This window comes from Paralichthys olivaceus, chromosome 10 (assembly GCF_024713975.1).
Source record: "Paralichthys olivaceus isolate ysfri-2021 chromosome 10, ASM2471397v2, whole genome shotgun sequence".
NCBI lineage: Eukaryota > Metazoa > Chordata > Actinopteri > Pleuronectiformes > Paralichthyidae > Paralichthys > Paralichthys olivaceus.
Window position 1 is genome coordinate 21216750 of NC_091102.1, and position 24266 is coordinate 21241015.

A 24266-nucleotide genomic window follows, 5' to 3' on the forward strand; every position below is an offset into this window, starting at 1 on the left:
CAGCCACCACCCACATGCGGTTTCAGCTGCTAAATAAACTCAAAACAAATCTGTGTATGTCTAGTGATTGGCTCATTATGGAGGCATGGTGCTGTTAAGGAAGTGAGACTGATCGAGGTGTGGCGTGTTTGTCAGAAACAACCTGAATTCTCTATGAGGTTTTTTTTACACAGTTGCAGTTTCCAGATAAAGTTGTGTTTTTGTTTTCCTGCTTATCCTGTTTGCACAGGCCTGCCTTACCTGTGAAGTGTTCCCTGGCTTCTGCATAACCTGTGGTTCATCCTGTGCTATGTCATGCAGAGACCACACCCACCTCAGGATTCACACTGGTGCAGTATCCCATGAGCCCTTGTGTGTAATCACAATCAACACAAGCCTGGGTCACATGTCTTTTTGTTTATCAGTTACATTTGATCCCATTTGATGCTGTTTAATGCAGATATCTGAGCCTAATACAGGAGGCACAACTCTAACTTAAACTTAATTCACCATGCCAACAGCAGAGATGGTAGATTTAACAATCCCATCACAAACCCTGGAATGCTAGTCATGCAAATAAAGAAATAAAGCCCGTTAAACAAAAAGGGAGCATCTCTGAAGCCCCTTTTCCACTGGTCAAAAAACCCACTAACACGCACTAACATCTGGCTTTCGTCTGCAATGGGAATGGATACAATCTGCATTTACTTCCTGGTCATGTGACTCTGCAGCAGACTGTTTCTATCTGCTCCGCCTCCGAAACATGACTCCTGGGTGAACAAGCTAATTTGTCAAGACAGCGGTGTGAGAGAACTTCTCAGTTTTCAGTACGTTGAAAGCTTCTGTGTTATAGTAAACATGTTTTAGTGGAGGATCTCCTGCTGCGTTGGTCATGTGTGAAAGGCAACCTCTGGAAAAGGTCTGGACTCAATTCTCTGGACATCCTCCAGTCTTAAAACAGCTATATATTTGATGGATATGTTCACTCAAACACATTCCTGTTGAACACAGTAGCCCCCATTGGGAATCAGCGTGGGCAGATTTAGTACCATATTTGACTCACAATGCTACAGGGCCACAAAACAGCCGTAAACAAACAAATTAGCATTTCTGTCCTCATCTCATGCCTCTTTTTTCCCACCCCTCTACCTCTTGGAGCCTAGCTAGGCTCCTGTCAGTAACCATTCATCATGTCACCTCCTCCCACCATCATTTTCCTCTCTACCTCTGCAGAGGCGAGCCACGGAGCCGAGCTGGTTTAATATCTGAATCGATTCAGGCTGGCAGGACCGGAGCATTGAAGTGATGGCTCAGACAACCTGGTGCCACCTATAATGTTGTTCAGCCAAGTCTGTGCTGTGTGGCCTGAGCACACTAGAGGGGAGACATTCACATTATCAGTACTGATGTACAGTCCACTTAAAGAGTATTCAGACTTTTTGCCCTTTTATTGTGTTGCAGATTTAATTTGCAACTACATCAGTGTACATGCAATAACCCGTATGACATGCTTTTAGATGCTTGTAAATTAATAAAAAATCAAACACTAAATATTTTATCCACAGTGTAGGACTAACAACAAAGGAAATCTTCATCATGATCCATTTACAGTAGTTTAATTGTAGCACATGCAGAGTTTCATGTGATTAGAGGTGAACTGGTTTGGCAATAAACAGATGATTTGATCAATTTAAAAATATTTCAAATCCCAGCCCATGCCGAAGTTTTCCTGGGCAAGATGCTGAACCCCAAAAATGGCCCCTTATAGTTATACAATTATAAATTGTAATTGTATGTCACTTTGGATTAAAGCGTCAGCTAAATGACATGTAATGGTATGATAGAAGAATTGTTTCAGTCATATTTCAAACAAAAACTGTGAAACAATACTAAGTGTCCTGATTCCTGCTATCAGATGAGAGGACCTCCTGCTTTTCTCTGGCAAACAATATAATTGAAAACAAATAGTTTTTGGTAGAAATAAAAAAACGGTTTATCCGAAGATGTGATGTGTTTTTGATTCTGACATTGGCTGCAGCCGGACATGTGATCTACTTTCAGGCTCTTGAAACTAAATCATAGTGGCACACTGCAGTAAGTGGCTTTTGGTGGGAAACAACAACAACAAAAAAGAGAGCATGGACAGAAAAGTCATAGCGTTTTGTCTATGTCAGGATGTAGATGTCGTGTGTGGCCGGAGGGAGGACTGACCAGCTTACATCATCAAAGACCAGACAGACGAGTAGACGTAATGTGCCCCAACACTGAGGCAGCTGAATGCTTGAGGGTGCAGCTGAATGACACCACTTTGAAGTTGTGTTCTTAAAAGGCCGTTTCTGTTGCCCTGCAGAGGAATCGAATGTCTCCACAGGATATTGTTCAGCAAATAATGTGGCCTGTTAGGGCAAGAGAGCCATTTCCCTCTGGCAACATTTCCAGTGCTTCCATTTGTTAGCCGCAGGAGAAATGTGGCTATAAAGCTTTTTTCAGACATGCTTTCTGGAAAAAGTCTATTCAGACATTTTCTGGAGTTTGCCTTTCTCATATGAAGAATGCAGCAGGAGAAGGTCTGGGTCAGATGTGTTGAAATGTTCTGAACATTCAGGGATGGCAGAAACAATGATATGATACACCACCAAGTAATGAGCAGCCACAATCCAAGCATCAACGCATGTCATTATTGTCCTGCACTTCACAGGTCACACTCTTCATGTGGCCTATAACACAAACGCTGTAATGATTTTAGGTCTCCTCAGATCCACTGCCCACACTGACCAAAGACTAGTTGGAACAGAAGGGGACCCTGCTGAGGTCATGGGTTCTCGGTTTGTGTTTATATTCTCCACGTGATTAGTAGCATTTCTCTTTTACCTGTTGCATTAAGACATTGTGGGGGGTGCAATGTCTTCAGACAGTTATACTGATGGTGGCAAAACAAGAAAGGAGCCTCTGTAACCTTTGGCCCAAGTTATCTTTGTGCTAATCAACCTTGAGCAGATGAGGTTATGTGTATACACAAACATGCTTACACTTGTGTATACAAAACCCACCTACTGTGATTCACTGTAAACTGGATTTTTCCTCCACTTCAAGGCTAACTGATGGTGTGTCAGAGTTGGATGATACCTTGTATGTGACACTTTACATACATTATCAGTTACAGTGTCAGCTCATTTGCACTGACCATGCTTGAACACAAGATAAACCTCAAGGTCCACCTCCTGTGGATATTGCAGCCTGAAGTGGAACTTTGGATCCTTGGCATGGTCCCACGTTAAATGTTAATCCTAAACCTTGTTGACTTTGTGAACCCTGGTAGGGCAGCATAGAGATTTGTGCAGAGCTTACAGAAAAAGCTGTAACACACAACACTCTGCTATAGCCTACCAGGAAAAAAATATCCATGTATAAATTTGTAGGGTCTGGGTTCAGAAAATCCATGTGCATGGTTTATGAGCTGTGCTCTCAGATTTATAGTCTACTGAGAGTAAACGGCACAGTAAATGTCATATTCTTAGCTTATCTATAAAACTTCAGAGACTCTTCTTCACTTCGCTTCCTCCGGTCCTCAGCAACACGTTCATCGGCATGGGTTTTCCTGGCCAAAATATTAGGCAGTTGTGGTACTGAGCCCTCAGGACAGTGTATTCATTGAAACACAACAAAGTAAATAATCAACGTGTTACAGTTTTTCTAATATTGTGAGGTTTTTTTTTGTGGGAAAACAAGTACTAGAATTTTATTGGGAGGCGAAGGTGGCACAAAACTTGACGGATGGGATACGTCTCAATTCTCTAAGCAGGAAAAACCTCAGTCAAGTTTGAAGCTGATCGCATTAGTGTGTGGAGAAATTTAAAAGAGACAGACAGACAGACAGACAGAGACACAGAGACTCCTCCATTTATAGCAGCAGCTAGTTAGCTGTGTGATGTGTAGTGAACCTGACTGTTGGTCATTCCTTATCAAATCGTCACTTTAACCCTGGACCCTCATAGATATGTTAAGATTTACCAAATAGACCTGTTTAAAAATATTTATTTATTACAACTTTCATTCTTATAATCACACATAATGCTGTTATTTTGGGGATAATATATTGTTCACATAAATATGGAGCCAAAGAAGAGCTGTAAATCTCTGTGGTGAATATAAAGGGAGATATAACCAGTCAAAATTAAAGAATCCCCCCTAATAGTACAAACTTCATTAGCTCAGATCTCCTTTAATCGTGATCTGAGTGTGTGCAACTACACTTCCATGGGTGCAAAATATAGAGCTGTTGAGATTGTGCTGGTGAGTTGAGCAGGCCTGGCTACTGGGCTGTGCCATGATGTAAACGACACAGCATAGAGGAGTGCAGAAAGTGTGTAGTCATGGACCTGATGCTTGGAGAACCAGTGTTAAAGAGCCGTGCACCCAACAGGCTTTTTCCGCTTTTCTGTCTTTGCTCCTTCTTGTTCATTTTTTTACATGTTCATACTGTGTGTCTGTCTTTGTAGCTACTCCTTGTGTTTCCACTCTCGCTGAATGTACTTTCTGTTCTGAAGCATATTATTAGTGGTTATTAGTGATAGCATTCTGTAAAAGAGGAGTCCTTTGTGTGCCAACACTGCCAACATCATTGACACCAACCAGCAACAGTAAATCCCCTCGTTTAGCTGATCTCCCCTCCCACCACTGTCAGTAAAATTCTGTCCAATGATGGGACACTTTGCAGCACTGACCCTGTAATCTGCTTTTATTTAATCTGCTCAACTGCAGCCCTTTTCCTCACTTAAGCCAGCATTTCCCTGTATGACTCAATGCACATTAGATCAGGTCTCTGCCTGTCATTAGATGCATTTCATCTGTTTTTTTACAGCTATCCTTTTCTAATTTGTTGGTAAATCCTCATTGTGGGTGAGCTGAGAGAGATGCGTGTCTCCCTAAATCATCTGGATGTAAACTGAATTTAGCAGCACTGGGTTGGTAGTTAATGAGCTTGACTGTCTGAGGGAGCTGCTGTAGTGAATGTATATCTATATGGTTATACTTCTGTGTGCTCTTTGGTATATAACACACACAAAAAAAATATGTATACATGTATAAGTTTTTGTATATCGTCACACTATACCTTTTTACTTTAATCTGGCATTTAAATCAGAAGAGAAGAGTCGCTTGTTTTGATCTGTTAAAATAAACTATAAAAAAGACAAAGTAAATTTATTAGAAATAAAATTTTAGAACAGTGAAAAAGTCAGCAGACAAAGGAATGTTATGCTTTGTCAAAGTAATACTTTGTAAAAGTGAAGTTGACTTAATTAAACTCTGCATCAAAGAAGTGATTATAAAAGTTAAAGCACATTGGGCCTGGATTTAGCTCCATGAAATCAGAATGACTAAAGTGAAAAATGCTGACAGAACTCCAAATAAGAATAATAAAGTGTTCAGGACACTATGAGACTGTTCTGTTCTCATGTAATTTAGGATTAAAGCAATAAAATCTTCATGAAGGGAATGATTGTTAGAAAGTACACAAATGACAGAGGTTAGTTTGTTTCTGTTTCTGAGCTGAAAAGCAAGGCATTATGGGTATAAGTAGATGGGTGTGAATATCACAGGCAAGACCTTCCAGAAAATGACGTCATGCACATTTAAAAAAATGCATTCCAGGTATCTCTGCTTCCTTTAGACTATGACATCGATCTCAAGCATATATCAAATAGTTTTTTAGGATGATTACGTCCTACTGCATTATATTACATTGCATTATTACATTGTATAAAAGTTAGCATGCCTGTTTATGCATCGCCCCCCTGATGACGTACATCAACTCACTTTGTCATATTATCCATGTCCTAAGTTGGACAAACTTCTTCTTGACGGAGGATGCTAACACCGATGTGAGAGAAGAGGCCTTTTCAAACTTGTCTGAGCTGTGTTTGTGTGTGTTTGGGTGTACAGTATGTGCCTGACTAAAATAAAACCTGCAGGGGTTAATCAGCTGAGCATCTGAGAGTGTGTTTGTGTTTTATTCTAGTCAGAACACTAACCCTGATTGTGCATTATTTTTTTATATCAGATGACCTCTATTTTTTAAAACATTGTAACATTAATGTACCCCTCTCTGTGTGCGAAGGCATTTTATCTACATGTCAGTCTTATATCTCCTGCACGTTGTTCAGTGATCAGTGTACATTTCCAGACAGACTGAAAAGCCTGATCCTCCAAACACCATAAATACACAGACTCCCTCTCTCCATCACTTGGTTTTCGTTTGAACTCTCTTACCCCTCAGCTCTTTCACTGTTTTGAGCGCAATGTCATTCTGTCTACATTGTTAATCCCCTAAAAGGAGTTATACAGTCAGACAGACAGCCCCTGCAACAGAAAACATCTTAAAATTAAACCTGTTGGCCTCAAAAACAAGCCTATAAGAGAGTCCTTAGTTGGCTACTTAGCATGGCTTTTAATGGCACTCATGTCATAAACACTTATAATAGGCGGCTTTATCTTTTTGTTTGTTATTTAGTCAACTTTATTGTCAATTCAGTCATATGTACAGAACATAGGGATTGAAATGCCATTTCTCTCTGATCTCTGTTGTAAACATAAGTAGACAGAACATATAAGTGTGCAACATATTAAGTGCTCAAAACAAAGTACATAGTACAACATAGTATGCAGCAGTGCAGAATAGAGTAGTGCAAACCTACAGCTGCGAGTTGATATTGTTTGGCACAGAGGGTACTGTAAAAAAAAAAAAAGAGTACCGTGAGGTTTTTAGAATTTTGGCATCGAGTATCGGTTCTTGTGACATCACTACTGGCTTACTTTAGTGACCGACCAAGAGTGCATGCAATAGGTCAAGCTAATAGTGAGCTCCTTCTGGTGGATCACGAGGCAAAGTACATCAGACGCTTTGTTGGCCAAACATGTGTTTATGAATAGATTCAAACTAGAATCCCTCCCAACAGCCACTGTTGTAAATTACGATATGAGAACATTTCCTCTAGCCCGTAGTTATTTCTTTATCCCAGTGCCCCAGAAGGCCTCCCTCTCATTCCATGCTTGATGTGATGTTTCAGCAACCTGTCAGTGAACCGAGACTTTGATGTTGTCACTGCAGCTTCCTTTCCTCCACTGTTGTAACCAGACACGCTGCTTTATGGCAGATAACCGCAGCCTCTCCTTAAGCACACTGGATGACATCATGAGTGGTGCAGCATCCAGTCAGTCCTGCCGTGGCAGAAAGTGACTCTTGCTTGTCCCCTCCCTGAGCAATTAGGTTGACTGTCAGCTCTTCAATGCAACAATGACTACTTCTCTGTCATCTGCTGCTGGCAGAATCAGAAATCAGTCTTTTCTGATAAAGGCAGTTCATAGACTGGTCAGTGAGACAATGACATATGGTCCATAAACGCTTTCTGGGTATAATAGCCATGCATTTGAGATCTTTTCAGAAGTCATGAGGTTATCACAGACCTATCACATCAGCAGCTGTTTTATCATTCATTGATAATCCCTTAAAAGAAGAAATATGTTAAATTTACAAAGTTAGAAGGAATGTGTTAATTTATTTAATGTTAAAATGCCATTGAAATGATACACAATTGTCAGTCTGAACATGGCCCTAATGTTGCCACATACAATTTGGCTCAAGCAGCCAGGAAGATCTATATGTATTCACCTTCAGGCCCTTATATGAGACAACAACCCCATAATCCTGGGATTATACTTTGTGGAGTTACATTCTGAGGGGTTTTTCATCCAGGCAGTTTTTCTTTGATCATCTTGCATCCATGTCAGCTGAGTGGAGCATAAACACCCGCATCATGTTATCAGTTTGGCCATTTGTTCTGCTGAATCAGCAGAGCCCAGGAAGGAAGCTATGGAGTGGATTCTACAGCTAATGTGCTCTGTCATGGTCTGAAGTGATTGCTGTGGAAGTTTGCTGTGTCAGGGCCAACAGAGTGAATTGTACAATACAGGAACATCCTGTGAAATGTGCCAGAGGCAGATGAAAGACCACTGTTTTATGCAGCATCACAGAGGACAGTAAGTTCATTATAGCATTGAAATGCCATGTCACACATAAAATAGCTTAGCTGTCACAGTGGCTAGAAGTTCACAGAGATTGCTTAATTCTAAATTGTGATTCATACTAAAATCGAGATAGTGAAATTAGGATTCATCTTTGTCTGTTGCTAATATTTCACCAAGTAGTTGACAGTAATACAATAATTAATCTCAATTATACAAAGGTAAAGTAATGCAATGAAATCATTCACAAGTTGCTTCTGTGTAATTATTAGACATTAATAGTTATTAGATATTGGATCATCTTACAACTGCAAAACTGCTTCTTGTTCCTAACTCACTGAGCTGTAGGAAATGCTGTCCGGGTGTAATAACACAAGCCGTGCTGAATGCCGCCTTGATCCTGTAGCATTCGCTGATTAACTGCTGATGTTAGAGCGGGATATCATAATCTCACTGACAAGCAACACTCGGCACAAATAGTGTGTCAGATTGTCCCCATATCAGCAACCTTCTCACAAGTCAATCAATCAGGCAAATGTATTTGTATAGTGTGACGTCCTCTGTCCTTAACTCTCAACAAGCGTTAGGAAAAACTACCAAAAAAAACCCTATTAACGGGGGGGGGGGTAGAAACCTCAGAGAGAGCCACATGTGAGGGATAACTTGAGTTTTTTTCAATGTACAATGGTTGCCACAATTTCTGAACTGCAAGCCATCAAAACACGAATGTCCTCCTCAAAGGTAGTGCCTGTTCTCCAAGCTGCCCCTCAGGTTATCCACTTGAAACTGACCACATGACTCCTGCAAGTTGCCACAGCACTGTCACAATACTTTCTTCTAATAAGGACTATGTTTATCTGTGTTATCTGTGTTATTTGTGTCTATTAGTTAGAAGCATTACACAAAAAATGGATTACCCCAAAATTGTAAGAAGTGGAAAACTATAAAACTTGTGGAAGGATACGGTAAGAGCCAGGGATGAACCTCATTTATGTTGGTGGGGATTTTCTTTGTTTATTATATTGTAAGGATTCATTAATTGTGAGTGTGACAAACAAGCGGCTTCCAGTTGCCATTTGAACAAGTTAGGGGAAGGGGAGGGGAAATTAATTTTAAAGATTTGAAACGTAAATAAAATTAAGGAGCCTGAACACTTTCTGCTCCATTTTGACATCGACATTGTTTTGATGATTTGTTATGTTAACAGACACTCATTCATGCTGTTGGACATGTGTCTTACTTCTCTCTGGCCTTTACCAGCCACAACAAAACTACTCCACTCATTTGTTATTGTGCATGAGCAGCGTCACCATGACCCCCTGAGTCAGCTCTCTGCCTCCATGTCCACTTCTTTTTGGTTACCCTGTTTGTTTGCTGACACTTTCATTTCGACTGTTGTCCACCGACAGAGTGATGTCCTCCTCTATGCTTGTGGCAGGTGCTATGGCAGTACATGTATGACACTCAGATACTGCCCCTCAGTTCAAACAAACAGCAACTAAATTTGAATTCAGCTTAGCAAGAGGTTTACTTTCGAATCCTTTCGTTTTAAAGGTCCTTGTTATACTGCTGGTTGAATAATATTATACATGAAACAGATGGATTCAGATACAGCTTTTAAAGTGCGTGTATGACAATGTTCAGACCTGGTTTTAATATCTGTAAAAGTGAACTAGTTGAGTTGTACACACCCTAAAGCCTGGATTACACACACCGTTCCTGTCCTTGCGCTGCCATAACTGTTCTGTTTGTGTTTCAACTTCTTTGCGTATTTCCGGCGCTGTTGTATTTTTCACAGCTGCGACACCTGAGAAGTCTGCACACAGTCTCAAGTGCAAGTATTAAAGAGAAAGTCATCACAGTTGGCACACGCAATGACTAATCCGTCAAGCACAACCACAGCTTAATGTGACCTCAATACTTCTCAAGATATGATCATGTACACAAATGCGTCCTGGGATTCATATTAAGGATCGCCTACTAGGCTGATGTGCTCTGAACAGTAGCTCTTTCACAATCAATCACATTTTTACACTTCTCATTGACCATACACTGATTTGTTTGTGGCCACCACCACAATATCACCACTGACCACCACATATTAGTTGATACTTAACTTAAATTGATCAAATCTGTCATCATGGTAGAGCTTCTGGCAGCTCATTGATTCACTCCTAGCCCCTCCTGAGAGAGTCCCTCTTGCTCTCTCACTTGAGCCAACACACACACATTGACAACAGTCACATCTGTATCTGTAAAAACATCTTGAACAGAAATGTTTTGTTTTTGTATGAAGAGCAGTGACGTGAGATCTGATAACAAACGGTCCCAGGAGACAATGCCAGGTGTGAGCTGACAAACTCAACACTGTGAACTGGTGATTCGATCTCGATCTCTCAGGACACATGTTAACACCAGGTGAAAAGAGTGTATGTGTGTACAAGTGTGAGAGAAAGTGATGGTTACAGTGTCCTCTGCGGCCCAGGCGCTCTGTCCACCCAGTGACTTGTTAGTTTGTACTGTGCTCTTGAAAACACACCGAAGGGCACAAGAGGCTTAATGCAACATTTATAAACAACCTTTTAATTGCTGACCTGTCACCTTTCACTGAAAGGACACAGTATCTTGTGTTTATCACAGTTTTTTCTCTGGTGGTCACTGCTGGGTTTGCTGGTGCTGTTTTTAGTTATATGCCTGTGGCAAATGGGACTCATGAGCACCTCAGCTCACGTCACTGGCTGTCCCGTGGTAGACCACATCTCTACCTCCAGGACACAGCTGGAGTCTTGAACATTTTCAAAGCACTGCCTTTTTGTTTACATTCAGGGCTTCTCTTCCCATATACTGTATATGTGGACTGTGGTCAGCTACATCAATGCAGACTGTTGCAAGTTGCTGTCATGACTTGAATAACTGTGACCTTCATGGGGACGTGTTTCCATGTATTTGAATATATCCACCTGAGTGTATATTGTGTGTTTTCTACCTGTTTGAGATTTTAAGCCTCCCCCAAGTTAACTTTTCCCATCATGGTTGAAAGTGAAATATCTCTCATTCTGTCTGTATCATATTTTGTCTCTCTGGTACTTATCGGTGTTCCTCAGCAAGCACTCAAAAAATGTGCAGAGGTTGCCAATGTAATATCAACTGCCATCCAAATCTGTGGCTATTTTTGGTACTTCTAGTGAGTCTGTCTACTTTAGGGAAGAAACTGAGCTTTTCTCCTGTGTTATTCCAAAATCTTGCAAGCTTGTAAAATTTAAACAAATTCTCTGAAGGAATTAATTTGAAAAGGTTTATACTGACATAGTTATATGATGGCTATTACTTAAATTCTCACCTTCCAACTCTTTTTGCAACATGATTAAGATGACCTAACTTGTTCAGTGTGATCCCTGTTGTCCAATTCATTGAGAAAAGTAGAGACTTCTATCTCCTGTCAAACTAAAATTGGGACATGAGTGCTTCCGGTCTTTTATTTCTGGTGGCTTAAACTCTGATATTGTATAGATGTTAGGTAGCAAAACTGATACCTGCTAACCTCAGTGTATTAGTGTGGATGTAGCCTTAGTAGTGTATCCATTCCTCCACTTCTTTGAGGACAGCAAACTTGTCTGATTCTGTCCTTTGACTCTACCCAGGAACTTTTAAAAATGATTAGTGATTGATGAAACAGTGATTGGCCTCATGGCTGAAACTCCAACTACTGTTTTTTAAACTTGGCCTCAGGTGACTAGAACAACTATCATTACAACATTCAGGAGCACTAATAAATCCCTAAACCCCCAAACCACTGCTCTGTGCAGCTCTACATGTGATCAGGTAAACTAGTCATGAATGCAAGGAGCAGTGTTTCAAGTCCAGTTGCCATTGATTCAGCCCGGCTTGAATAAACATGACCTGGAGAACCTTAACTATGCATATACATATACATCTTGCTATCTTAGGGGATGTGTCCATGTTGTTTTCATTTTTCTAGGCTATGTGTGAGAAAGCCAGTGCTCTTCTTTAAGAGCTCTCCACTCTCACTTGTTTTTTGACCGCAGCAAGTTCTTCTATTTGAAAATCTGTTCAGAAAGACCGGTATCATCACTGTAGCTCCTTTTCAAGCAACCAATCACATTGCTTGTTGTGTTGTTCGATGTGTCCCAACCTGTATGATATGCCTGACAGAAATGATCAGAACAAAGGCAGAAAAGCCCATATGTGGGAGCAGATTGGCCAGACACTCAATGCTGCTGACGATTATTTATCACCATACATGTCTTAAGCTTGTCAGAGTTATCAATCACAACTTCTTGATCTATGGCTGTCAAACTGAGTGGGCACAAATGGCTTATCCATGCTAAGCATGAGGTCAAGCATTCTCTGGCTTTTGTTGATGGTGAATAAACAATGTCAAACAAATAATAATAAAAAGCAAAAGAGCGATGCTTGTCTATCATACAAAACAGGTGGTAACATGTTGTCAACAAAACAAAACCAATGTGCAGCTCTTTCTTTTTTGATTTGACGGAATGATGCATTATCCGGAGCTGTGGATACGCTATGGACACACACTTATCAGTGCTTTTCAGATAGCCTTTTAAAAATCATGGTTTTCAAGAGAAAAGGCTTTGAGGAGAAGTGACAGTTGTTCACAGCCATACAGAGCCACAACAATTGCTAGAATTTTTTAACTGGACTAACTGGTCTAATGTAACTTGAAACTCGAAACTCCCCATTATCATGTAGCTATTCAGTGATGCCCTAACATTCATGCTAATGAAGCTTAAGAATACACAAATGAAATGTATCTGAACATGAATGGAAGGAAGAAGGGGAGGGGGAGAGAGAGGGAGATATTAGTATCAGTTGCATTATGTCTGGAGGATAATATTCCTGTTTTCACTGCAGCATCGTCTCTGGAGGAAGTGAACTGTAAAAGACGTGCTGGTGTGTGTGTCTCTCAGCTGGTGCTATATTCATCCCTGTATCTGTCTCTGTGTACTGTGTGTTTGTGCTGTTGGGTCTTTTCCATAACGAGGGTTTGCTGTACATTCCATCATTGCGTTGCAAGCCAGGGCTCTGCCTGAGCTCTGCTGAATAAAGCTGAGTCACTGTGTGGTCACTGCTGGCTAATCGCACCTCAGGAATATGATAACACTGCTGCTGCTGTCTTTCTTGGCATAACATTGTAATAACTCATCCCATTACTGTTAGGGGGTCTAGTGCATGTTAGAAATTGTTTGGAGGTGCCCAGCCCTTTCTGTATAAGGCTGTGCTTACGCAATGTTCATCTATGGAATAATAGCATTGCTAGAGAAATTTCACTGCACTGATTGATTTTTTCGTATCATTACACAATTTACATTTGGTTAAAAAAATCATGAGGTATGAACATCTACTTTTGAGGCATTACATGAAACGCTGTAGGAAAACGTATCTGTTCAAGGTTACATTAGACTTCACTTCTGGAGGCATTTCTTCTCCAAACATCATTCTCTATAAGAAAATAATTAAGTTGGTTGGTTTATAAAATTGTAAAAGAATTAGCAGTATTCTCTGCTTTGAAACACTTGAAACCTTTTCACTTTCCCTCTGTTTGGTGTGTGCACCAACTTTAAATTGGCAGCTTTAACACCACCCAAAATTAATCATCCCGGCAAATTAAATTCAAGTTTGTTTTAACCCAACCAAACAGGTTAGGTCTGAAATTACGATACATAATCTCTACCTCTGTAAAAACACTCATGTATGAGGGTTTCAGTAATTGTTGTTGCACGCCAAAGCCCCTCAGTCCGTGTTTGCTGTTAAACACTAATGAAAACGTACACTTACTAGTGGACATGCACTGCTTCTGATTGTGGCAGATGTTGGTGGGACAAGAGGATGGAGGCTGGGGAGAGTGAGGTAAAAGTGAGGTTCTTAACACAGTGGACATTTTCATGTGTGTTTTGCATGAAAAGCACCAGTGAAACAAATTTCATAAATTATGGTTCAGTACTTTCCAGGAAGTCACAAGTCAGTGATATTTATTGGATTCATGAATCCTTTCCACTGTTTGTGCTTTATCTCCCAGCATGTCAATCCATTTAACAAGGCAGAGATATTATTAGCACACAGGCTCTCAAATTACCTCTACCAAGGACATTATGTTATGACCATCAGTGTGTCGTGTCTTGTATAGTTGTCGATTTGTCAGATGCAGAAAGTACTGATTGGATTTGCACCAAACTTGGTTGTGGATGGGGCCATGAAGGAGAACCCATTACATTGTCGTGTGGATCCAGGATATTTCACTCTCCTTAATACTGCTACATTTCTGGATATGGTGTTGAAATCTATGAATGTTTTCAGCTTGTTCACATTATCAGACTAGTTTTACTTCCCTCTCATTAGAGTCAGACAGATGTGTGTTATTGTTGGCTCTGGCATAGTGAGGGTTTCTATTGACCTTTCTAGTTTAAGCTGTATGTACATAAACCATTTGCCATTCTATCATTTCCCTGACAATTCCTGAATTATTAGCATTGTAGCCAATCACCACAAACAGACATGCCTCATCTTGTTCAGTGGCTTGGAAAAAATGCTGCCAGCAGACATTCACCTTGAAAAAGTGCACGCCTTCTGTCACTTTGCAGGCTAGATGAGTAATTTTAAGTAAAACCATACCTGCAGATGTCAGCACCTGTGAGTAAGGACTAAAGGATTATTTGGTCCTGTTTCTTCAGTACAACAACAAACAGAATGCAGACTGAAATATTGTCTTGTGAGCGACGGAACAGCTCTTAGTGTAATTTGAGTTGCACTTGACAATAAACCTGGTCCAGACAAAGCCCTGGTTTTATGGAAATGTCTGAGAATCCTGTTGTTATGTAACAGGGGCAGGGATGAATAGCCAGGTTTGCTGCATAATTATAAGGCACTTTGTAATGAACTACAGCTTTGGTGTTTCTGTTTCATGGACTCATTTCAGAGTCTTGCAGTTTGAATTGTTCAGCAAATTTTGATATTTGTATTTGAGTTTATGTATGTAAACAGTTTTGTCTTATAACTAGCATCATTTTTATTGAGAGTGTTGTGTGCGTCTATGTGCAGCTCCACTCCCTGTACAAAATGGACAACATACTGAGGTGTTTTCTTCATTTAGAAGGAATCATTGATAGTAATATTTTCCTGTGTGAGCTTGCCTTTCTCTTTGTACATCTTGAATAGTCTGTCTCTCTGTGTGTGTGTGTGTGTGTGTGTGTGTGTGCATGTGTGTGTGTGTCTAGTGTTTCCACTGGTAATGAGATGACAGGCTTGGTAGTGAGGGAAGAAACAAGGGAGAAGTCCTTGATTTAATTTAAAGGCTTATTCACGTCAGAGGCAGATGGAGGCTGGGGTCTGCTGGTTTTAGAGCAGGTGTCAGCAACAGACCAATGTTTTTAAGTGATTTTGTGATGTTGTTTTATCAGAGGTTGGTCACGGACATTTGGAATAAGAATTCCCTCCGCAAGTTCTTTTAATGTAAAACAACAGAATGTTTTTGCTTATGTTGGATTTCTATAGTTGCTGTATGCAGAACTGGAATATGGGCTTATTTGTCTGCTGGCCACTGAGACAATGATTGGAATGATTATTAATTGTTATTGGCCATGTTTAAGGGTAGGAAACATTATAAGCCACTAGTCCAAGTTCTGAACATTTACCAGATCTTATTTCACTTTCATATTTGTATGATTCTGGCATGCTGCCAAAACAAGCGTGTGTTTGTTCATCATTATCACAGCGAAAGATAATATGTAAGAAAATAGCTGCTGTCATGATAACTTTCCAGAGACTGTCTGGGAGTTTTGTAAACTGCTGTGCAGTCTGATAAACATTTCAATCCACCACTACAGCTGCCTCCATGATTGTATTTTATGAGCCTTTTTCTGTCCCAGTAGCCTTTAAATGAAAATCCTGACTATGGAAGGCCAAAGAATTTAAAGAATCTTTTTGTGAACAACATGTCAACAGCATGTTGACATGTTATCAGTGTGTTATAACATTGTTAGCACCTTGTAAATATGATGCTTGAAAGAGTTTGCATCAGTTTCCCCATAGCTTATCAAACTTGTATACTACTTATTAACTGCTCCTCATAAAAATGAGTCTGTCACACCATTACCCTTTTCCCCAAATTTTTCTGGTTTGTTTGGAAAACAGTAAAATTGCATTGAAGAAGCCAGTTCCCAGGCTACACAGGTTTTAAAAGGTCTGCTCATGGAAAGCTTCACACTTTGGATTGGTAGATTTCTGTGCTAGAACACAAATATGCTTAAGAAGAGACTGTAAGGAATAGGACAAATCTTTGTGTTTTTTCATGCAACCTTTTGTGTACTGTCCTGTATTTGTCATATACCATGTGTTAAACCAGTTTCACTGCAAAATAGGCCACAGAGTTGACTAATATTTGAAAGGGTAAAGTTGAATTGATCCATTTAATAGTCAGTATCTGCTCAGACAGAGTTGTGCTCAAGCAAACATATTCTAGTCAGGAGGGGGAGTAGAGATGAGTCCCAAGCATGTCGGGCAGGAGGATTTAGGAATTGGGATTTAGGAAATGTCTCTTGGATTTGCCATCGCCATCCAGAGCTGTACAGGGGGGGGGGGGGGGGTCCTGTGTGTGGCCTTTTTGTGATCCAAATGTGGGTGACAGCAAAATGAAGTTGGCCATCTGTCTACAAAGAAGAGGACCCTATACTAAACTGGACTGGGTTGCATTTTTTTCTGTCTTTTGCTGAACTCACCCTCAACCACAGGGTTCAGTTGTTGTCGTAGCCCCTTTGTGACTCAACCTCTCTGATTCAGAATGAGAACAAGAAAACGAGGGATCACGTCCAGTTGTCAAACTCAGAAAGCTGAGACAGACCTACATGGACTTTACCCAACAAGAGTGTAGATCTGAGACCTGCGTGTTTACACCATTGTTAAAAAAGCACTGATCCCTCTCAGAGCTCTCAGCCACTCTCTGTTTGGACCCTGTCATCAGTCTAATTACTGTAATTCCCTCCAGTTGGAGAACAAAGGGACTGATCTGAGGATTAGGACTGTAACAGACCAGGCCCTCAACACTCCTGTTCACCCAGTGGGCACCAGCAAAAAAATGCACAATGAGTAGATGTCAGTAGACTCCTCAGTAGAAAGGTTCAGCTGTCTTTGAATGTTGATACAACTTGTCACCTGAGGTATAAAAAAATATTGATTATGCAGCAATATGCCTTTGTCCCCTTGTGTAATATTGGGATGCCACCAAGTAGCAGCAAATATATCCTGCCTTATTTATTAACCAATTCATTTTCACTAACATTGTCTGAGTTTCAATAAATTGCACATTGAAACGTTGAAGTCCAGGTGGTGTGAGGGTTGTTATGTTGTCAGGAGGGCTATACGAACCTGACGTTTATTGAGCAAGATACTGCTTCTATACATTAATGTGTGGGCAGAGGGTTTACGAGATGGTGCAGCAGTGAAAATGCATTTATTTTAAAGCTTGTTATAATTGATTGTGTAAAGGTTATAGATGGCAAATTCCATTCTTTAACAAAAGAATCTTAAAAATACTGATATTACCCATAATCCTTTAAGCTTTGAATGCACCTTTAAATGCAACTATTATTCCTTTGATTTTCAACTATATCCAGGAATTATTAAGATTTCTATTGTTTCATTTGAATAAATGTTATCTTAATATTACACTTACATGTCAATTAATTTTATATTGTGTGTCCACTAGGTGGCTCTGCTTGGCTTGGACCTCTTATCTGCCTTAGTGACAAGGTTACAGGAGCGATTCAAGGCCCAGGTGGGAACAGGTAAGATTCTTTCTTTTTCCTGAATTTGTGGTATGTGTGTTTTATCTACCATATCTGCTCCTTCACATTATTCTCTTAGGTTTCTGATCAGGGCCTCATGAAGCCTTTATATTTATGCAACCTTCAATTATCACCTTAACAATAGTTCCTTTTTGTCTTTCATAGTCACAGTGATTCGGGTCCTGAAACAAAGAAACAGAACACATTACAGTGGCAAGAAAACGTTGTGGCACACATGGTTAATATAAAAGAGTATAAAAAGAAAAAGATGACCCGATTCCCAAAAGTTAGTCACAGCACCAAAATAGTTTAGCAGTAAACCATCAAGTAAACCATCTCAGGCCACATGATATTTTTCCAGCTGTTCACCATTTCCATTTATCTAGTGATAAATTATCAGTGTTTAAGATGATCCAAAATAAAGTCAAATGCACAAATTTTTTTAAAAGAACTGTGGACTTCTGGAGTTCTGAAATATGTTGATTACATTCTTCTTGCGCACCAAAAGGAATTTGTAGTTACTCCAAATTTTAATATCCAAATTTCAGCCCACCAGTTACGTTCTCATTGCGTCTCATTCTCTTTTAAGTTCACTGATTTGAACAGAGACTTATTGATGATCTCTCTCTCTCAGTTCTGCCCAGCCTTATTGATCGTCTGGGTGATGCCAAAGACCAAGTGCGAGACCAAGACCAAACAGTGCTGCTAAAGATCATGGAGCAAGCTGCCACCCCACAGGTACCGACATGTACACCACATACTCCTTCTCAAACTACTGTTTGGGATTTCACCACACATTGGGAAATCACTGCTGACATAAATAATAAGATATCACTCAATGCCTATTGATACCATTCATTTTAATTATTATTTTATTTGAGATATTTAGCTATTATGTGAACTTTTGATATTTAACTTTTAGATTTAATTAAAGCTTATATAGTTAAATCAATGATCTCAGCAGAGTAATTCAGTCATTAATATTTAATCTTTGGAATAAGCTGCTGTTTTTTTAAAACTATTTTTAGTGCATTAATTGTATTATGATAATATGAGGTGGTATTATGTTAAGATAGCATACAGTCCTTTGTGGTTGGTGGGGCAGACATATCAGCCACCGACTACATCATGACCTATGAATTCTGCAATAATTCATAACAACAAAAATAAAATACTTAATATAAATGATACATAACAAGAATCCCAGGTTAGTTCTAGACCAATGAGAAGGGACTGTCAAGTTCAATAAAATAGGTCCATATCTAGACAATGTGTTTATTTATAACTGCTGGTGAGTGTATTGTCATCAGACCCTCAAATATACAAAAAAAAACCATACAGCCTCAGAAATCTCGTATCATGCCGGCTTTAAATTCTTGATGTTTGTTGTTGCAGTACGTGTGGGACAGAATGCTGGGAGGCTTTAAACACAAGAACAACAGGACCAGAGAAGGAGTGTGCCTTTGCCTCATCGCCACACTGAACACGTGAGACCAATTGATTCCAAACCTTGTAATTTTCAATGTGAAGGTTGCAGCTTGGAGGTAGTTTTTGAATCAAGTTACAAAAAGGATTTTAACAAAGGTGACAAGCTGAAAGCAGAGGAGAAGGAGAATATATCTTCTGTCTTTGTAGAAGCCCATTGTGCAGTAATTACAGCTTCAGGTTGTCATGGGTAATTCTCTACAACTTTGCACACCTGGATGTGGACATTTTATCTAACTCTTCCTGGTAGAATGTGCATTTTTGACTATGTATTTCAGTAAATTTTCAGGTTACGTGCTCTCTGTGATTTTCTTCTTGTTTGGCCGATCGTTTCTCAATCCTGACCACTCCCCCTGCCCCTGTCACTGATGGGCCTGAGACATCAGCTGAGTTGGAGTGTTTGTCAACGCGCACGAGAAAGAAGAGAGCGAGCGAACATTCAATGACTGAATGAATGGATATATATAATTCATTACAATAAGTGCCAGTTTCTGGGTTCAGTTATACAGTCGAGACGTCGACAGTCATGTGCTAACGTAATGATGTGGCCCTGCAGTAGTTCCAACCCATGGAAAGGCAAACTGGATCTTAAACGCTTTGCAGTTTGATCCAGCTCGGTTCACTTTGGTGGAAAGAGGATATGAGAAGCCCCTATATCCAGTGTTGTCAGCACAATGCTTCACTGTAGGGACGTTCTTTTACATACTAATGTGTTTCTTTTTAAACGAAGTCCAGTCAATTCAGTTTGTCAGAGGTGGACTCCAGTCAATGAGATACATCTCCTGACAGCAAACTGTCTGAATATTTTTATGCCCCAGCATCAGCAAATGCCAGTGGCCGGAGGCATTATGTTTTGAGGTTGTCTGTCTGTCCCATTCCTGTGAACGCGATATCTCAATAATGCCTTGAGGGAATGTCCTTTGGTATTAATATTCACTTGGACTCAAGGATGAACTGATTAGATTTTGGTGGTCAAAGGTCATGGTGACCTCACAAAGCAAACTTTTCGCCTTGTAAAGGAAATCTGTCACATTTGGCACAAACATTCACTTGAGCATGGATTTCAACTTGGTCAAGGTCACGGTGGCTTCACATAGTATGTTCATTTTTTTTCTTGATCGTAATATCTTGCCTGGAGGTCAAAGGTCAATGTCAGAATGACCTTACGTTACTGTGAATGTGACATATTAAGACTGCCCGTAGAGAATTTCCTTACATATGGCAAAATTCACTTGGACTCACTGAAAAATTGATTAGATTTCAGTGGTCAAAGGTCACGGTGGCTTCTTTGGCCTCATGAATGTGATCTCAAGACTGCTTGAGGGAATTTCTTCTACTTTTTATTGACTTGGACTCAGATAAAGTGATTATGTCACAGTGACATTTATACTAATCTGGAAAAAAGCATTTAGAAATGTATACACAGGAACTGCCATAGTGCGGTAATTCTAGTTAGAAATTACACATAGATGGACAGAAATGGCAAAATGTTATAACTAAATCTACAACAAAATAATGTGAGCACAATGTATAGGGATATTAAAACTGACTGATGTCACAGTATATCATTCCATTTGCTCAATTATATTCATCTTTCTCTTCCAGATATGGAGCTCAAGGCCTGACCCTCAGTAAAATTGTTCCCCACATATGTAATCTTTTGGGGGACCCCACAAGTCAGGTATGTCCCATTATGTTTTCTCTTTAAATATTTTGCCACTGATGTGAAATATATTTTATTCTTAGATTGAAAGAGCTCAGAGTAGTTAGTTGGAATGTTGTCAGAGGTGTTTGATGAATAAATAATGATTGGTAGGTGAGTTGATTGACATGATGTCAGATTAATGAAAGACATGTTAAGTAACACAACGTAATGTTTTCTACAAGTACAAACTCTTAAACATGAGGGCATCATGTCACTGTGAATGGTATATCAGGGAGTGTTTCAGTGAGTTGTAGATTTCCTCTGTTCAGACATCAACTAGGCATCAGCCTCCTCCTTGTAAAACAATGAAGTAGTACAGCCTAAAGACAGTGTTGCCACTCAGAGCCATTCTTCCAACAGTTGGATTAAGGTCGAGACCTAATTGACCTTTGGAAAGAAAATGAAAAAAGTAAAGAATCGAATCATTTTTTGTGGTGTTGTGGTCCTCAGGTGCGTGATGCAGCCATGAGCAGCTTGGTGGAGATCTACAAACATGTGGGTGAGAGGGTGAGGATGGACCTCAGCAAAAAAGGCCTGCCGCAGTCACGGTATGACAACAAGAGGATGCATGGCTACACAAACATCTGTATACACGTAACAGTGATGTACAGGAGAGAGAGGAAGATTTCCACCCATGTTTAGACAGAGAGGCAGCAGATCACATCATTCTATGCATAGTTCTCCCTCTGGTGGCTGTGCAAAGTAATACAGCATTAGAAAGATCACCCTTTCCCTTTGTTCTCTGTTCTCAAGCTGAGCTCAGTCTGTGAGTCAACTCCTTCCAAGATTTTATATTTATTGTGATTTTCTTCACATGTGTATTTGGATAATGAAAATGAGTCATACAAATCACAAACATTTCTCCTACAGCTCCATTTTTTTCTTTTTTCTCACAAAACAATCTCTTCTCCTCCTTTATCCACTGTGGAGGATTTTTGTTTTTTTGCTTAAATTGCTCATTGTTATCCATGTTCATGAAATATATCATGAGTCCTCATTTCCTGATCCGCTCTCCTCAGCTTTGTTTCAGATGCCATCATTTGATCAGCTATTTAGTTTTATTTTCCGGCTCATTTGACATGATTTTTTTAAAATCTAAATTTGTATTGTAAATAAGATTCTGTATGTTTTGAAAAAACATAATGTTGTCCAATTTATTTAAAGCAACCATTATTCTAATTAAATTATAAAGGCTTATCCCCTCGTTTGCAGCTTGTATGGTCAATTGTCGAACTGCATGTTCTTATCAGAAAGATGGTTGTCAAGCAAATTTGTAATTGATTAGGAATAGATTTCATAAGAAAAGGGTGGGAGCTGTACAACCTCCTGAGGTTTCAGTCTCAGACTTTATTTTATATTCACCTCTGACTGCAGAAATGATTTTATACTTGAATCAGCCCCCTGACAATTGCTAGAATTTCATAGCTTTGATTTGGACAAGCTGTTTTTTTTTTTAATAGAATACTCTACCAAATGTGGAGTAATTACTCTGGGACCATATGTCCCTTCATTTCACCATCCCTCTCCCCTCCCTCTCTGGCCCCAGTGCCAGTTAGTCATCTATCTGGCAGTTTTGGCTGCTGTCTATTTTGGTCCCAGCCACCCCTGCTGCGCAGAGCAGAGACAGACCGTCCCACCTCTGAAGTGACAGATAGTGCAGGTTCTTCTACTGCTCATTGTATTCTTGTCCCTTTTTTCCCTTTTTATTACATCTTCTCTCTTTCTGCTTTTATAGGTTGAATGTAATCTTCAGCAAATTTGATGAAGTCCAAAGATCCGGGAACATGATTTCCTCTTCTGGCTCAGGTGAGTAACTCCCTCTGTGTGTCAGCTTGCTGTTCTGGCTTCTCTTTGCTTCTGACTATCGTCCTTGCTTTTTTCTCGGTAATCGTATGCCTCAGTGAGCTTTTGGTGTCCATCCAGAACAAAATATATCCACAGTTTAAAATTGGACATGTATTAATCTCACGCAGAAATGGACTTTAGCCAAAATGTGGAAAAAATTGCATTGCATTTAAATTCCCTGTAAGGTATTTATCCTGTCATCACGTCATTGTTTCTGTTGTTGTCCTTCTTTCTAATACTGGATTGAGGAGCACAGTAGGAAACATAGTTGTTGTCCTGTGGTGCAGATCTCGATTTATCTGTGATGGCAGGACTTTTTTATGATGAGTGAACTTGAAGACTTCTTTAGTTTCACCAAACTGTTGCTGACTTTTAGCTGTATCACCCTTTGTCTTTCTGTCAAACTCTCACTTGTGTCAGCTCCAGATTGTATTTTCCGTCTTGAGTGAGTGAATAAATTGGTGTGTGTGTGCATGTGTACGTCCGTGCATGTATGTGCATAAGAAGGAGGGTTTGCAGGCCAGATGGGACCTAGTGTAGAAGTATTTACTACAGGCGGTGCCATCCATTGGAGCTTTCTGATGTCCATCTGTGGAGCCAAAGACCGAAACAGATTTTGAAAGGCATCTGTCAAAACTGTAAACATTGATGAAAACAGAGAACAAAATAAAGAAGATATATTGGAAAGGCAGATATCTGCTCCTGTATTTGTCCACCCTTACTGCTGACTCTATTCATTTACACACAGAACAGCTGAGCTGAGAGAACAGTCGACAGGGCTCAGCATTTCAAAGCTGTCTGCAACATCACCTCCTATCTACCACTCCAGACAATTTAATTAATTGTGCCATTCACACACAGCAGTGAGGAGCACTGTGTGACATAGCAGCTGGATGAGCTGATAGTTACCTCTGCCAAGGGGTTTATGTTTTCTCCCCTGTCCATTGGTTTGTTTGTTGGTTGGACTGTCTGATTGTCAGCAGGATTACACAAAAACTACTGAACTGATTTCCATAATCCATATTTTTTATCTGCAGTGTATTTTTGTAACATATTTAGATCTGAGAGTACACTTCCTCTTTTTGTCAGCATGACAGGAACACTCCATGGATTTGACATGTTATATGGTAATAGCATGCTTGATGAATTGATAATTTCATGTCACTAACTGAGTACCTGTGCTATCACTGCACATGAGAAGAGTCGGAGAGACATGAACCACTGAGACAAAAGCCAGAAGTTAGTGACAGAGTAATGGAACTGTTGGCTTCCAGCAGTTGCCAGACTGTGTTTTGGGGATTTATAAGAGAGGGCTGATGGGAGGGGTTTGATATATCAGTTGCATTTTTCAATGTGTACGCTGATCTTTTCTACCTTTTTCAGGATTCGCCAACCCTATAGCTTTAAAG

General features: G+C 39.9%; 1 protein-coding gene across 36 annotated transcripts in view; it reads left to right on the forward strand.

Annotated features, from left to right (window-relative positions):
- The window catches only part of clasp1a (cytoplasmic linker associated protein 1a), a 74229-nt gene that overhangs the window by 6990 nt on the left and 42973 nt on the right, over positions 1-24266 (forward strand). For all 36 annotated transcript variants that reach the window (XM_069533588.1, XM_069533584.1, XM_069533592.1 and 33 more), the window contains exons 3-8: positions 17744-17822; positions 18457-18560; positions 19218-19309; positions 20913-20988; positions 21463-21560; positions 22748-22818. In XM_069533588.1, coding sequence (XP_069389689.1) covers positions 17744-17822; positions 18457-18560; positions 19218-19309; positions 20913-20988; positions 21463-21560; positions 22748-22818 — 520 coding nt within the window. The remainder of the gene's footprint in view (positions 1-17743; positions 17823-18456; positions 18561-19217; positions 19310-20912; positions 20989-21462; positions 21561-22747; positions 22819-24266) is intronic.